Below are 17,199 nucleotides of genomic sequence, written 5' to 3'. Positions count from 1 at the left end.
CCCCTGCCTCTTTCACTGCTGGAGGAACCCTCCTCTCTGCCCTGGCCACCACCCTGAGCCTCCCCAGGCTTTCCAGCTGAGGGGCCTGCCTTTCTGGGGAGGGCCAATCCGGGGAAACGGGCCCCTGGGGTTCACTTAAAGGCTTTTAGCATTAAGTCCTCCATTAGTTGTCTAAAGAAGTTAAGAATACGTAAGGGAGAGGGATGGGAGCTGTTTAGAAAAATTTGGGGAGGGAGGTTGAAGCTTACGGCTGTGTTGTTTTTCCCTTTGTTTTTCCTTAGCATTGGCTTTAAGGTACATTCCAAAACGTAGATGGTTTTAGATATTTTGTTTCTCTCTGTTTATTAATTGAAAAGTAATTGTGTCTCTTATTCCACGTGGTTATCAGTAAACAGGGATATTCTTATGAACACAATACTGAGTGAAAAACTCAGGTCACAGAAGACTATGTCAGTGTATTATTTCTATCAAAACCAAGCAGAACTTTGTGTGAACACAGAGTCCAAGATAATCGTTGCCTCCAGGGGAAGGTTTGACGATGGGACAGGAAAAGAGTACATAGAGCCTACCCAGAGCCCTTGTTGAAACACAAGAGTTTGCCGGTTCTCCCCCTTTTCTTGAAAGATGTGTTTTTTTCTAATTCACTTTTCAGCTCTGTTTGGTTTATTCCCTGGGAATTTCCCTTACTTTCTTTTGAGCTCAGAAATGCTTTGTAGAGGATATTTGTGATAGTTGATCCAACTATCCAACTCCCTGGTGGCTTTTGCAGTGGTGCATCTTAAATCACTTTTCCAATCTCTTCCATGAAATTGGTCTTTTCCAGTTTTCTACTTCTACATTGGTCAATATGGGTCATCGTATACTAGACAGAAGTCATTAATCCCTCTGTGTTTTCACACCTGTTGCCGTACACCTCCATGTAATATTTATGGTTTTATAATTCTGTCACCATATATTATACCTGAGTTTATGTATTCTTTTTGCTTACTAATCTTGTCCATTTTTTTCTCTACTTTTTTCCTTAATCAGTCTTACAAAGAATTTATCTACAGGTATTTTCAAATAACAAGTTTTTTATTTTTAATCCTATTTACTGTTTTTATTTCCTAATTATTTAATTTTAGGTTTATTTTTATTAATTGCTTTTTTCTAGTTTCTTCCAATATGTATTTCTTCCTCTTGTCAATGTCTGAAAATAGAGCACTGTCAAGACACGTAGGTTAGTGAAAATGGAGCCAAACTTCAAAAAACCAAGAGTATGTTGTCAGTGGTTAGCAGTGTCATATGTCAGAGATCTAATAACATAAATCAAGTAAGCTACATCATTTCATTAACAAAGATGTTACGGGTACATGTCTTAGAACAATTTCAGGGGAGGAGTTAGTAGAGGCAGGTTCCAAACAACAGTCCAAAGTCTTCATATTTGCCAGATTTTCCCCTACCTCAGTTAAAAACATAAATTCCAACCACTCACTCAATGAGATCTTTGCCATCATTCTGAAAATTTCTGTATCAAATGTTTCCTTTATCTTGTATTTCCTTTTGACAAGGCAGGTATTCTTAACCTGAAGATGCCAAACCTCTTTGAGGTATAAGCAGAATAGCGTTTTTGTACATATGTGCATTTTCTTCAAAGATGGTGATGGTAGCCTTCATCACATTTCAATGGGGACCATGACTGTGTAGATCTACGATTTTAGAATTTAAGCAACACCTTCCCATTGGCCATCTTACTTTTGAGAGTTTTCCCTTGAAAACTAATAGGTAATTCCTGGTTTTCTTCAAGTCTGTATTTTCTGGGTATCTCTAGCCAGTACAGTATAAAGGCCCTGAATCAGTTCTTACATAAGTCTTTCAAATTCAGACCAAATACTGTATTGATTATTGCCTTTATTGTTCTTATGCTTTTATCATTCCTTGGCACTTTAATTAGATTCTTATCATAAAGAACAATTTCTCCCTTCCCTAGAAGTTTTCCTACTTCTTGTCTAAGAAAACTTGAGGTGTTAGGAGATCCCTCCTTATTCCAAAACATTATCCTGCTCTTAAAATAGCATCTGTTTTCTATTATTTCATATTTTTAAAATGTGTGTAGTGTACATCATTGTTTATTATACTAGAACTGTGTCATAAGGATTTATTTTTCAGAATAGCCACTTTTGTTTATGACTTTCTTCTAGAAATAGTCTTACTAAACAGTACTGATTTCCTTGGCAGAATCCATTTATGAATTCTTTTTAGGGTACAAAATTTTATTATCTATGTAGAACAATGTTTTTACAATGAAAACTACAATTCCATTCAAATAAAATCCTAGTGGAATATGGGAGTATTACTTGACAAAGTGATTCTAAACTGAAAGAATGAAACTTGGGGAAATACGGAAATTTTGAAGGTAAAGCGTTAGGGCCTTGTTCTACCAGATGTTATGAAACTACAATAATTTGAACACAGTGTTGTGGTCGTGATGAACAAAATAAAAGAAACAAGTATTTTTGGCTGTTCCATCTGTGGTCATGTAAATTGGTACAACCTTCATGAAAGGCTGTTGGGTAATTCATATGAGAAGTTTTTAAAATGTGCTTTTCCTTTGGCCCATCATTTCAACATTTAAATAATGTTTATAAGAAAGTAATTGTTATATGTATGCAAAAATTTAGTGATAAGGGTGGTATCACAGCATTTTTTTTTAATTTCAACAACGAAAAGTTAGAAACAACGTTCAACAAAGGGTTAAATAAATAAAAAGGAACACCATATAGGGTAAAAATTGACAAACAGTTCAGAAAAGATTGTTGAATGAGGCAAAACAATTTATTAAACTTTATGATGTCATTTTTTTATTTTTTAAGGAAAAAGGCATATTACAGGGAAAAAAATCTATAATAGGTATTACTGGTGATTTTTTTTAAAATTTGCTGTATGTATTATACAGTTTAAAAATTCAAGAAATATATCTAAACAAAGACTCCAGAAAATCTAGGATTCCTAAAAATATTCATTCTTCTAGTCTTTCTTGTCTCTAAATGGTAATTTCTCATTATAAAACAATATTTTAGAATAATAAATCTGGCCTTTTCATTTTTAGTCAGATTTGTAGTTTCTGTAAAAGAAAGGCAATTCTCTAAACGCAGGAGTATTGGGACATATCAGTTGGAAAGGCATTGCTAAAAATTAGGGTTTTTTTAATCAGATGTCCATTAATGTTAAAGAGCTGTAGTGTAGCTCAGTGAATGAAGATACCTGCCATATGTCTGTTTTCCTGCACAACATGGTAATTTACAATTACAATTAGAGTGTTTATATACCTCAGTGTAGTTAACCTACATTTAGAATATAAGCCCAAATCATTTTCATGTTCCTGGATGTTTACTTTTCAATTTAAAAAAAAAGCATTTGAAAATATCAAAATCCTGGTTTTATCACGGTAGAATTCTCCCTACTTGTCATGTTTGAAGAAACTAAATGAATATAAATGAGATCTGTGGATTTTTAGATTTGAAGGGGGGGTCAGTTCCTGTGATTACAGCCCCAGCCAATTGAAAGATGAACTGTTATGAAGTAAATCTACCCCAATACCCAGTAGAATCCTTAAAACAAGGCATTAGCGTTATCGTGGTTACACCAGTGAAGAGAAACGTGACAAGAAGCTTTGGGAGACTGTATGGTTTACCTAAGGGGCTGCCTCCAGAAAAGAACCCAGCGGGTAGGTATGTTGGGCTGCTGCTCTGCCACCTCACTTTTTAGCTGTGAGCCTTGTGAATTCTCCTAACGGCAAAATCAGCTACTTTGGCACTGAACTTGCGTTTCTTAGGTTTCCTTCCCCCAGCTTCCAGCAAAATTCGAAATGCAAACCAACTTCACTTATCGCTATTGACTCTTCTACTGACTGCCTGCCAAAGACTATGGTCAGAAAAGGAAAAATTGAGGCCTTCCATTGATTTTTAAAATCAATGTTATCTTCTAAATCTGTACAACCTGTTTAACATACTATTTCTTCTTTGCCAAAGGAGTAACTCTATTGTTTAGTAATTAGTCTTCCTTCTGGGATGCATGGTATAGGCCTTCTTTTGGAACTGGCCAGGGCAGTGTATAAGATGCATTAAGTTGAATTGTTGTCTTAGAATGGATGATAATGCTCCTGGAACAGCTGTAAAACTTTGGATATCATTGACTGAGTAGTGGGCAAATCTTAACATACACCTTTTTACTGAAAGAGAATTAGTTTCAATATATCACATATTAGTTTGCTAGGGCTGCCATAACAAAGTACTATAGCTTGGGTGGCTCAAAGAATAGAAATTTATTTTCTCACAGTTCTGGATGCTAGAAGTCTGAAATCAAGGTGTTGCAGAGTTGCTTCCTTCTGAGGGCTATCAGGGAAGGATCTCTGTTTCAGGCTCGTAAACAGCCTCCTTTCCCCTGTCTCTTGACATTGTCTCCCCGTGTACATATCTGTGTCCTAATTCCCTCCTCTTAGAAGGACACCAGTCATTGGATTAGGGTTGCCCTACTGACCTCATTTTAACTTAGATATCTCTGTAAATATCCTGTCTCCAAATAAGGTCACATTTCGGGGTACTAGGGGTTAGGACTTCAACATATAAATTTTTGTGGGATAAAATTCAGCTCGTAACACCAGCCTAATTAAAATTTAAGCTAGATTCAATTATTTGTTAATGTAGCCATTCAACAAATATTAATTGAGTACCTTATATAGCTGGTTGTGCCCTCAGTGCTTAAGATGCAATGGTGACCAAAACAGGCTCATCCTGACCTTCAGGGTGCTTAAAGTATGCTGAGGTGTCCACGTTAAACAAATAAGCATGTGATGACAACTCATGATAAATATGATGGGGTGTCAGGTATCAGGAGTCTTCATTTAGCTTTAGAGTTATAGTCCTCCTGTTACATGAGTATTGCCTCTGATAACATCAGTTGTTAACAAATATTCTAAGCCAGAGGAAGTATGGCCCCATAGCCAAGGCATAGTTTGGAAGACAGGCTTTTCTGGGTTCAAATCTCAGCTCAGTAACCTACCATCTCTGTTACTTGAAATTACTTCTTTCAGCCTCAGTTTCTCATCTGTGAAATATGTCTAGCAATCCACAGGGTGAGAGAGTTGATAAACAGATAAAATTAGGTTATATAAAAAGAAACCCCTAGGACTTCCCTTTTATGCAGTAGCCACCCAATAAGTTTTCTCTCCATTGTGTTTTCACTGTACCTTGTCTGGGCTTTATTTATAGCTCATAAATCGCTCTTTTTCATCCTAGGAAATTTCACACAGTGAAATCGTGCTCATCGATCGATAGCCAAAACTGAATAATGAAAGAACAGAAAAAGACAATAGTCTCAGTTGCTAGAAAACATACTATCTAACATTGGGAAATGACTTTTGGAATTGTAATAATTGGAAGACAATTATAAAGTTCGTTTCCTTAGCTGTCAAATAGCAACTAGGTAAGGGGACAGATGATAAGGTTTTGATTTGAAGGATTTAGATAAAGACTTTCTGAAAACCCATGTAATGTTATATAATTGAAAGGAATGATCTCTGAAGTTGCTTCTAGCCTATAATAATTGTATGTGTCTCCATGAATAAGAACAAAACAATGTACCACAGATTGAATATGGAGGCCACAAGGATATAGAGTATGGGAATGGACAGAGGACATTGTTCCTCATGCTGTGATTACCACTTAAACCTTTCCTTCCTGATCTCCTGCTGTGGTCGCAGTTGTCTCCCAAATGCAAGCCCAGTCCTGCCTTCATTCATACTATTTCTTCATTGAACTCTAGCTTTTCTGTCCAAAGCCTACTATATTAGTTTGCTAGGGCTGCCATAACAAAGTACCACAGATTGGCTGGCTTAAGGAACAGAAATGTATTGGCTCACATTTCTGGTGACTCCAAGCCCAAGATTAAGGTATGGGTAGGGTCGGTTCTTTCCAGGGCTGTGAGCGTAGGATATGTTCCAGGCCTCTCTCCTTGGCTTGTAGGTGGCTATCTTCTCTTTATTGTCTCTTTACATTGTCTCTCCTCTATACATTTTTCTGTGTTCAACTTTCCCCCTTTTATAAGGACACAAGTCATATTGGATTAGAGCCTACCCTAATGACCTTATTGTAACTTGATTACCTTTGTAAAGACCCTATCTCCAAATGTCATATTCGAGGTACTGGGGTTTAGTACTTCAAGATATAAATTAGGGGGGGAACCCAGTTCAACCTGTGACATCTACCACTCCTGATAGAAAATATAGGTGGGTGCTGTGGGGGGAGGGTGTAGGAACCCAGAGGGACTTGTTTATTTTTTCTTGCAAAGGAGTTAAATAAGAGGTGTGTGATGGAAAGGAAAGAGCATTAGCCGTGGAGCCAGGCAGCCCCAGATCTGCGTTCTGTCTCTAGGTCATTCACATAGGTAATATCACCAATCCAGGGTAACTCATCAGAAAATTTCAAGAAAAATAACATTTTTTCCCTCCCAACAAATGACTTTATGGGCTGAAGAATTACAGTAGCTACTTATTTCTATCTATTTTAGGAGCACAACAGTTGTACTTTTATCAGTGAAATTGAATGGCATTATCTTAGGAAGAAAATTTTGTATATTTTGATAAAGATATGATTCTTACTTTCCCCAGAAAAATTGCTGTGTGAGCCTGTTGAGAAAGCCCTGTCACTTTCTGCTAAGCATTGCCAGCCATTAATTTCTTCAAGCTAATGTAACAGGACAGTCAAGTGACTTGCCTTTAATTTGTTGTGATTGTGTTATATTTATGAAAAGCAGAGCTAAAACAGCTGATAGCAAGTGTTTAGACACTGGTTGTTTTCATAAATGGTTTTAAGAGCATTGCTAAATCTAAGTAGACACTGAGTAAGTTTTCTCAGTATGTGAAATGTAAATCATTCTTTCTGTAATCATAAGTCATTAAATGCATGCAAATGTTATAAATGATTACTACATTTCAAACATTTTTATGGTACCAGTCTGCTTGCTAAATATGTATTACCTTTGAGGTTTAAACTAAAGAGGTGGGAAAAGACTTACCATACAGGAATTTATTGTGTTGTTCTTTTCTCTCCTAAAAAGGCAGTCACACCAACACCATAGGTAGAAAAGAATGTTTTTGCTTCTGTGTCACATCATTAAAGTAGTGAATCTAATGCCGTACATTTTTGTCTTCTGGGCCAAGAAATTTTAAGTAAAATACTAACAAGAATGTTATGCTTTTAAATGAGAAGTGAAAGAATCTTTATCCTTTTTATTTGAGTTTCCAGAAATGGCACACTCCATAAAAAAATTGTATCATTTTTATTTTTAAACGGAGTTTCTTTCATTAGTCAGTAAACAGTTTATTAGGTGAACATTCTCTGAGCACATATATACACCATGTGAATGTTTAGGAAACAGAAGGTGCTTGAATTTGTGAGATTTAAATATTTTCTCACAGTTGATCCAGTGATACTGAGGTAGAAATAAAACCACATGTAAATGAAATACCACTTTCTACTAAAAAGCACGTATAAATTTTCTATCATTGTTTTAATGAGGACAACAATGATTCCATTTAGTCAGTGGAACATCTTGTAAATCATTAGCATGTTTACCTCCATATGCATTCTAAGACTCACCCATAAAACTCCACCTGTCCTAATCACAAATATGCATGTACATTAAATTATATTATCTGACTGCACATATTTTGTGCTGCTAATATTCTTGCAAATATTATTAAATTTTGAAAGTATAAATAAAGCAATGATTTGGTTTCTCACTTGCTCTTCTAAAACACATGTGCATGCACATACTAATACTCATATTTTAAATACATTATGTAAGATATGAGCTATGTAGATCAAAGGTGCTACACCAGAACATGGCAAGCAAAAGGAATAACACTCAGCATCCAGCTTTGGTCCATCTCCCAGAAATCTTTGCTGTGGCCCCAAACCAACTCCTGTTTTTCCTCCACTTCTACATCCTCCCATTCTTATAAGTATAGGGTATAATAATTCTTATTATACCCTATACTTCCTTGGTGGTTAAATGTCTACTAAGCACCTGTTAAGGGCTAGGCACTAAAGATCAGAATTAGACAAGGTACACATAGGTTAAGTAGAGGAAAGGAGTGAGAAAAATCAAGGATCCATGGCCAGGGTTAGAGGAAAGGACAAAGGAACAACCCAGAGGAAGGAGCACATAACTCAGTGGGGGTACCTGTCCCATTAAGAACAGGAACCACTGGAGCTAAGTAGGACTTGAAAGATAACTAGGAGTTGTTAAGTGGAGGGTGTGAGAAGAGGGATGGGGGAGACCAAAAGTCAAGAATGGGAGAAAAAGTGAAAGGACTTGCTTTTGACTAGAAATCTAGGCTGTGATTAGTTGCTGCAATTGAGAGTTAAATGCAGTGGCTAAAATTCTGATAGCCATAGCAGAAAGTTACATAGTTCTCAGTACGTGAAGCTAATTACATGAATCTTTCAAAATGCATTGAGAAAAATATTTTCTCAACATTAAATTTAAAGATGAATATATCAATCTTAAGGAGACATTGAACAACGCAAGAGATAATCTCTTTAATTGTAGTACCTCTGTTGATTTGGTGTTGTCATTTAAGACACACAATCATTCTTCAGGTGACTGGTTCTTATATTGACTTATAGAAAATAGCCTAAGTCTTAATACTAAGATCCAAGGTTCTGAAGGCCTTTCTTCCAGGAAATAAAATAATTTTGCACTGGCATAAAGCTTCCAGATGGTTTGCCTTTGTACTACTGATCAGCAAATCTAGAAAAATTAATGGTTGGTAGATCCACTGTCCTATTCTTCTCAAGAGTCATTGTCTCCACTAGGCTTTTGATACAAAGGTGTTAATCAGAACCTTTATGTTTATTGCAATATCGTAAGAAACACAGGGAAGAGTTTAACTGAAGAAACCATCAGACACCAAAGACAGTGTCTTAAGTTAGTAGCCTAGTTGCCTTTGTGCGCAAAAAAGAAAAAAAAAAAATCTGATGAGAAACCTTGTTGTCTGTCATGGAGCATGGTCATTCTGTCCTTGCCCATGGCTCCAGATGCAAGAGAGTGCCTGGCATGATACCAGGGACAGAGATCAGTAAGTGTGCATAACAAGCAACTGACTTAAGATAAATCATCAATCCATCTGTGGTTTTTTTTTTTAATCTTTATTGGAGTATAATTGCTTTACAATGGTGTGTTAGTTTCTGCTTTATAACAAAGTGAATCAGTTATACATATACATATGTTCCCATATCTCTTCCCTCTTGCGTCTCCCTCCCTCCCACCCTCCCTATCCCACCCCTCTAGGTGGTCACAAAGCACCGAGCTGATCTCCCTGTGCTATGCGGCTGCTTCCCACTAGCTATCTATTTTACGTTTGGTGGTGTATATATGTCCATGCCTCTCTCTTGCTTTGTCACAGCTTATCTGTGTTTTATCCTCATATGAAATAAAGATGACTGAAATGTTCCTATACAGAGTCACTCTGAGAACCAGAAAACAAACAAGCAAGCAAAAACTCTCATAAGAATTTTTGAGAAGTACTTAGCAAGGCATAAAGAGCAATGCAGTGCTTAATAATGCTTTTTTAAATAAAATTTAAGGCCTATAGATCTTCAGTTATTAAGTCCAGTGTTGCTTCCATCTGTGAATATTGAAATGCTTTAATATATATAGTAATTTTTACAAAACTTTCTAAAATGAGTCCTTAGCGCCAATGTAGATGTTGAACAAGATTAAATTTTTTTCCCAAATCATGCAAACTCACCAGTGTCAGAAGCCATCAATAAATACATAAGTCTTGACACCCTTGCTTTGTCCTTATATATACTGAGTGACACTTTTTAGCTTCTTTCAGCAGACAAGTTTTGAAGACAGGCAAAAAATCTGTTAGGATCCAGCATCGATAGATCTGTTTCTTATGAATTTAGGTCACTTCTGAAAATCCCCAAAGTATGTATAATGAAACAGTTGTTAGGTGAATAATTTTGAGAGGTCTGCTTGAGGTAGCAGACTCATGTTTGGGGCATTCCATTGGGCAATTGTCTTTTCAGACCCTTACCATCAACTGAGAAGAGCTAGAAGGCAGAGAGCCTAAAAACGTAAGGCTTCTAAAAGTTAACTATGTTGGGATTTGATAAGGATATTTAGAAAGTGGGAGATAAGAAATTATTTTGAGAACACTGAGACATTTTTATTGGAGTTCTTTATAACTCAACTTGAAGTGGAATATAGCTTGTACGAGTCATAATGCCAGATGACAGTTATTTTCCAGTCAGTTCTTAAAGTGGTTTACATGTTATAGTTCAAGCAACATGAAAATTCGTTCTGGAAAAGCATTTGTTGTCCAAGGCTTTCCTAACCAAGAGAAATAGCTACACCTAGATCTCAATCGTTTATGAGTGAATTGTATATTCAGGGCATTATCTGCAACAAAACCATGGTCTTAGGCTAGCTTTCCCTTGTTTCCCAGTACGTGCCACTTTTCCCCAATACCAAACTCTTGTGTTCTCAGCAAATGCAAACTACTTTTAATTGTGCCTAGAAAACCTCAGGAGAATAAATTACTTCTCCTCCCCCACTGCCCTCCTCCCTTCATTATTCTAAAGTATTAGAAAACTCAATATGAATTACTTTGTTTTACCCTTTCAGTTACCTATAGCATTTATGTGGATAATCCAGAAACTTCTTGCCTTTAAACATGTATTAACATTCAAAAAAATGCTACTATTAAAATTTACTCTGTAGTGATTTTACAGATTCAAATGAATATATGAATTCAAATACGCACACATAAGTATCAGTCTCACGTTTTATAGAAGTTGGAAAAAAAGAGTAGAATATTATCTGCCCTTTCCAACTACCGTGTTAGTACACTCTTTTCAAGTTACGTAAGTCCAGTTCAAGCTGCTTACCAAACAAACAAACAAAAACAAACAAAAAAGAAAACAAAACAAAAACAGTCATTTATTGATTAATGTAAATGGGAAATCCCAGGGTTAGATCTACTTCTGGTACTGCTAGATTCTGGGACTCAAACTCTGTTACCAAGACTGTCCCTCCATCTCCTTCTCTACTTTTCTTTGCCTATTGGCCTCATTCTTTCTTGCTTGCAGACAGGGCTTTCTTCACATAGATAAGGAGGGTGGCTACAAGCAGTTGCAGCGTCTTCTGTTCAGCATTACCCCAGAGGAAAAGCTCTAGCATCCAAATAAGAATCTTAGTGAAAACTCTGATCGGTCCTGCTGGAGTACTGTGATGATCCCTGAACTCAGCATTGAAGCCAAAGAGATTGAGGAGTAAGACCAGACTGGCTGTGATTGACCAGCCTGGGCCAGCCATATCTATGATGGGGTTGGCACTGGGGCAGGACACTGTAACTGGTAGCTCCACAAAGGGCTATGTGAGTTGAAGAGTGCTTCCCCAAAGAAGGATTTTGGATATGTCCACTACAGTTGTCATTGTGTCAGTTTCTCTAGGTTCTTGGAAGATTTCATGTATGTGCCACAATCAGATGCTTATGTGATCTGATGCAGAGAGAAGAGAATATGTGGGATAACTAAATACAAGAAGATTCTACATTTTGAACACTTGAACTGATCCATCAGCAGACTGTTGTGCAAGTTTGTGATTCTGTAATAGTTCGCCCTGGGTCATTTTGCCGTTACTGATTCCTGTGTGCCACTATGCAGAGGGCCTAATTGCAGCGATATTCACTCCCGTCAATACTTTTGGGTCCTAGAGCGGCATTTACTCACCTATATCCTAAGATAGCTTAATAGCATCTGTTCCATAGGCCAGTTTTAACATTTGAACATACACAGACAGGCCACTAGTTCTTCCTATTAATCCTACTTTATCCATTGATACAACCAAATGAATCTTTTCAAGGGAGAGCTGCTGATATTTGGGGGTTATTTTTCCCAGTATTTAATTTCTCTCTTGGTCATACTTTCATTTGGTATTTACCTTCTAACACAGAATAATCTATTGTAGTAATCTGTTTTATAGAAATTTGGGGGGATTACTAGGGTTCTAGACTTCTGGAAAAATTGTCCCTCAACTCTCACAGATAAATATATTATGCTTTATTTTTTAAATTGCAGTGAAAAATAAAAATCTAGGATGTATTTTGTTATTCATAAATTATTTTTATATCCAATTGAAATAATATAGTTCTTGCAATCTGTTTGCTATCAGTGGTAAATCAACAAATTAGACAAGCAAACTGAAATCACTAATGCATCAGTTGTTCTTCCTCTTCTTCTGTCCTCAGAGAAGATAGAAAATGTATGGTCAATGTCCTCTCAATGCTTTATATACAATAAAAGTATTTAATATAACCTAGTGACTGTATTTCAAAATTAGATTACTCTCTCACACAAAAAATTGTATTCATTAAATATATTGATAGACCAATCAGTTTATTATAAAATATTATATTTCATTGTGATTACAAGATGTAATTTTAACTACCTAAAGTTTAAATATATCTTGCAGTCAATGTGATAAGAAAGCATTGTGTCATAGCTTAATTGGCAGTGTTTTTTCTAAGTGGTACTTGGAGTAATGATGATTCTTAACATCAATGGCATTTTGGGTTTGATGACACACAGTACTCTAATTATGTGTCTTCATTTTCCCAAATGGTTTCGTCTAAGTCAGAATTCTGTTGGTCAGCATCTTTTAAGAACACTAGGTTTGATATGAAGATTCCCTTTTGTAAAACTAAGTTTCTTTTTGTAACATTAATAGACACTCCCTAATGTGTCTATTGTATAAAATTGAAGTTTTGTTATTGTAATTTTAACTCGGAGCACACTTAGATTAACAGCGCTTCTCAGCCATCATTTTCACAGGTTTGGTTTTATTTTTTAATATGTATACACAAATAGCACTGGTGTCCTTTAGCTATTAATAATTTATTTTTGACATTTACAAATAATTTTATATGTTTCATTCAAGGCAAAGACAACATGATATTGAGAACCTAACAACTGTTATATGTGAAACTATTTACATTAATCTCTATAACTCAGTTATGACTCTCTTGTTTTAAATCACTTTGGTATGTTTCTGTTCTGATTTACTGCCTGGTTTAAAGATTAATGTCACAGGGTAATTTACTACAGCTTCACAGATGGTATTTGAATCTTTGTAAATGGGCTTTGGAATCTGTGCACAATTCTATATAATGTTAGGTTAACATCAATGTAAATGTTGAACTTGAAACAGTTCTAAAAGATCCTGATAGAAATTTCATTATCCCTTTCTAAATACTATAAATTTTTAGGGGATTTCATGGGCTAAGTACTTTTACTTCACTAGTGTGGTTAAGGTATAAGTAGCTCCTTATATTTGAAATCACCAGCCCCTATAAGTTGAAAATAAACATAAAAAATAAATTACCTCATTTTAAACTATTCTAAAGTTCTAGTCACAGGAGAAGTTACTGTTCTTATTTTTACAGCTTCCTACATGAAATGCTTTATAGAATCCACAAACACACATTGCTTTTAGTGTCTTTCCTTTGATGTCTATAAAAGACCCATTCAAAGCTGGAGGTAAGTGCTCCTAATGCACACAGCAGAAGTTGGCTAAACTTATTGGAAGCTGTTAGAGATAACCTTTCTCTACATGTCTTTTGAGGGAAAAACTGGTACCAACAATACCAGTTAAGCTGTAATTAGTATAACTAACAACTAATAAGAAAGAGCAGACTAGAGGTCATTCTTAAGAATTTAAAGGTATTAGCAGGTTAGGGTTGTAGGGCATCCTATTCCCCAGCTTAATCTGCTGCCCTAGCTGGTGAGATTTGTTGAAGCCATCAGTGCCCTCTAACCCCGAGGTGTTGCTCTCTCGTAATTTATTGGTCACATGCCAAGCTCTCTTTCCTGTCTAGTGAGATGACTTTGGGAATGGCAAATTCATTTTAAAGTTCTTGTTAAAAATGCCTGCAGATTTTCAACCTTGTAACGTAGTTAAGGATTACAGATTAATTTGCTTTAATGTTCTTGTCCTACAAGGCTTAGACTACATTGAAATTGTCATTTTGCTACATTACAGAATATGATTCATTGAGACCATTTAACATGTGTTATAAGGGAACGCTTAAAATCTAACTATTAAATCAGATGTTGTGTAACTGATTCTAATACATACTGAATATTCCACTTTTTATGAGCCACTTCTTCAAATTTAATTGCCCACCAGTGGCTCTTGTTTATGTTTACAGTCAACTCTAATGCGCTTAAAGGGTAAAAACTTAACAGAGGAATAACCTTTTGTTTTCATGAGGTGTAGTTAACCCCTCTCTTCTAGTATCTGGCTTTGGATCCTTCCGCATCTCATTACATGATACCGACACAAAAACAAGAGGAATGCCATAGAACTTTAATTGTTCTTTTCCTTTTCCCAGTAAAGTCATGCCTGTAAGACTGTTTCTGCACCTAGAAGGTTTTTTTTTCTTTTAAAGCAATAAGCACTATGAAGAGTCAAAAGGAAACTTTCTCTTTCAACGTTTTTATGTTACTACCTAGGTCTCAGACTATCATTACTATCATATGTATTATAGATTTTTTTAAACTATAGGTTATTTATTACTCATGAAGTAAGCTGAGGCAGGCCCCAGTAACTAAACCAAGTTTTATTTATTAATTTTTTTTTGCGGTACGCGGGCCTCTCACTGTTGTGGCTTCTCCCGTTGCGGAGCACAGGCTCCGGACGCGCAGGCTCAGCGGCCATGGCTCACAGGCCCAGCCGCTCCGTGGCATGTGGGATCTTCCCGGACCAGGGCACGAACCCGTGTCCCCTGCATCGGCAGGCGGACTCTCAACCACTGCGCCACCAGGGAAGCCCTAAACAAAGTTTTAAAGTGGGAAGCATCAAACCACATGAATCTAAAGAAAAGAAAATTTAGATTTCAAGTTATCATAGGTCACTGGACACATAGACATCTAAAACTTAAGGAATACAGACTTAAAAATCATAGTTCTCATTTAAGTACCACAAGAAATAACTAGGATATATTCTTCCTTTGAGTCCTCCATCTCAGTGTTTTATATACATATTACTGGTGGTTTGTGGATGAACTGTTTTTTTTATTTTAGTAGTTATTTGTTTATTCTAATGTATGTTAGCAAAAGATATGAATAACACATGAAGCCTTTTTAATGGATATTATTGCTTTGGACTAGGCAAATAGAAAAAGTGAATTGATGTAAAGAAAAATACTAGGTATTTTTGTAGTACTGGTAGTTTGTGAATATGGCAAAATGCATAAAAGTCTTACAAAAATGACTGGATTTAGGGACACGATACTCTGTCTAAACATGAAATTCCAATAATGTTTATTCTAGCCAAATATTCACAAGATGCTCTTATCCCTTCATTTCTATCTATCTATTGGTCTTCATTTATTTAATTTATGTGTATGTATGGGTGTACTTAGCAGTTTCATGTTTTGTTTTCAAAATAAGCCAGCTTCTCTGGGCCTCAGTCTTGGGTTAGATGATGCCTAAGGTTCCTTCGAGGCAGGGTTATCAGTCCTCAGCTGATAAATTCCTCAAGGTTGGGAACCAAATACGTATAACTTGACCTAAGTAGTAGTTAGCATAGTGACAACCCCAAATCATCAATACATGTTCACCATCGATTGATTCACATGTTCTAAAGACAAATATAAGAATGTTTTTGCATATCCATGTGCTTGCCCCAAACTCACAAATAATTCTAATTGTCACATCAGTAATTTAAAACTTTTTCAAAATAGAGAGCAAACTGGTGCTACTTAAAGTTCACACAGACACCAGTCTTTTTTCATGCTAGGATTTCCTGAGCAGTGGCACCACGGACAGTATTGGAAAGTCTTATTTTTTTCCTCTTCCATACTATCTTACGATTAACTATGAGAGTAAGACATCAAAGCTGAACTGACTTCAAAGCCTGTAACACTTACGGTTTCCAGCTATTACTGTAACCAGCCGCTCTGCCCTAATAGCAATTCATCTTACAGAGCTGCCTCACTAGGATCCACCCCTCTGCTTCCCACCTTCCCCTTTTCCAAACCTGTCAAATTAAAAACTACCCTTTACACGAATCTCAAAGTTAAACCAGTCCAAAGAGTTAGCATATTTGCTTACTTTCAGGATTTTACCACTAAAAAATAGACCATATTTACTTATTTATTCACTTTTCCCAAAATTATGCCTTTTACCACAAGGCATTAGACTATGTTCACATTAAACATATATTGTTCTTCATTATGTTTATTTCAAAAGTATAATATACACATGTAGGTAAGATTGTGTATACGCCTGCCACTTTAGTTAGGTTCACAAAATAAAATATTAAAAGTTGAGTCCGGTACTTGGCCTTGTAAATCAATGAAGTTAAAAGGAATGAAGTCTAAAACGTGGATTGTCCGTCATAAATGCCTGAAATATAATTCTTGGAAGCACATGCTTTCTCTAGTGAAAATAATAATAATAAAGTTTTTATAGACATATAGTTTTCCAGCAATATAAAAGTTAATATATTAGAGCTTCTCCTATACTCATAACCAAGTAGGTACTAAAATATTATGCAGGCCAGTTTCTTGAGAAGTGTAGAATTAGCATCAGCTGAAGATTTTCAATTTTTCTTTAAATGGCCCAGATAAAAATTTTAAATTATTTTCCTTGAATAATTTGGTAGAGTTGATGGTAGGTATTCAGTACCATGGGGTAGGAGGCAGGGGGAGCAACTCTCGAAATCTGGTAGATAGCATGCAGACCTTAAAGTGACGGCGCCACAGGACTAACAGAAGACTTAATGATTTAGCTATTCTCAACCCCAAACCATATACGACATTCTGAATACTTATGACGGAAGCTTTAATTGTGGATTATGGGAATTAAATAAGCTCAATATAATGATTGTATTGTTTGGGAAATGGAATGGACTGCATTGTAAACTAACGAGCTTTCCATCCTTCGGAGCATTCAAGTAAAGGCTCAATGACCGCTTGTCAATAATTCGATAGAAGGAATTCTTACATTTGAGAGAGATTAAAGAATCTTTAATACCTATTTCAGTTCTAGAGTTCTTTGTTTCTAAAAATTAAAGGATATGAAGAAATAGAGTTGAAGATTAAGTGATGGTAGTAGCATGCAGCTGTTGTCTTCAGTCCAGTAG

General features: G+C 36.0%; 2 protein-coding genes across 9 annotated transcripts in view; both read left to right on the top strand.

The window, feature by feature from the left end:
• The window catches only part of ARB2A (ARB2 cotranscriptional regulator A), a 427,541-nt gene that overhangs the window by 315,927 nt on the left and 94,415 nt on the right, over window positions 1-17,199 (top strand). The gene's annotated exons all lie outside the window — the stretch shown is intronic.
• Window positions 1-17,199, top strand: part of POU5F2 (POU domain class 5, transcription factor 2) — a 92,804-nt gene that overhangs the window by 33,033 nt on the left and 42,572 nt on the right. The window contains 1 exon segment of the mRNA XM_089908391.1: window positions 2-17,199. This exon segment is cut by the window's right edge and continues 42,572 nt beyond it. Coding sequence (XP_089764517.1) covers window positions 2-80 — 79 coding nt within the window. The 3' untranslated portion in view covers window positions 81-17,199.

Source organism: Delphinapterus leucas, chromosome 3 (genome assembly GCF_059928025.1).
Source record: "Delphinapterus leucas isolate spDelLeu-1000000601 "Yukka" chromosome 3, BTC_Dleu_Yukka2, whole genome shotgun sequence".
Taxonomy (NCBI): domain Eukaryota; kingdom Metazoa; phylum Chordata; class Mammalia; order Artiodactyla; family Monodontidae; genus Delphinapterus; species Delphinapterus leucas.
The sequence above is the reverse complement of the archived record's forward strand: the minus strand, read 5'-3'. Positions and strand labels throughout refer to the sequence as shown.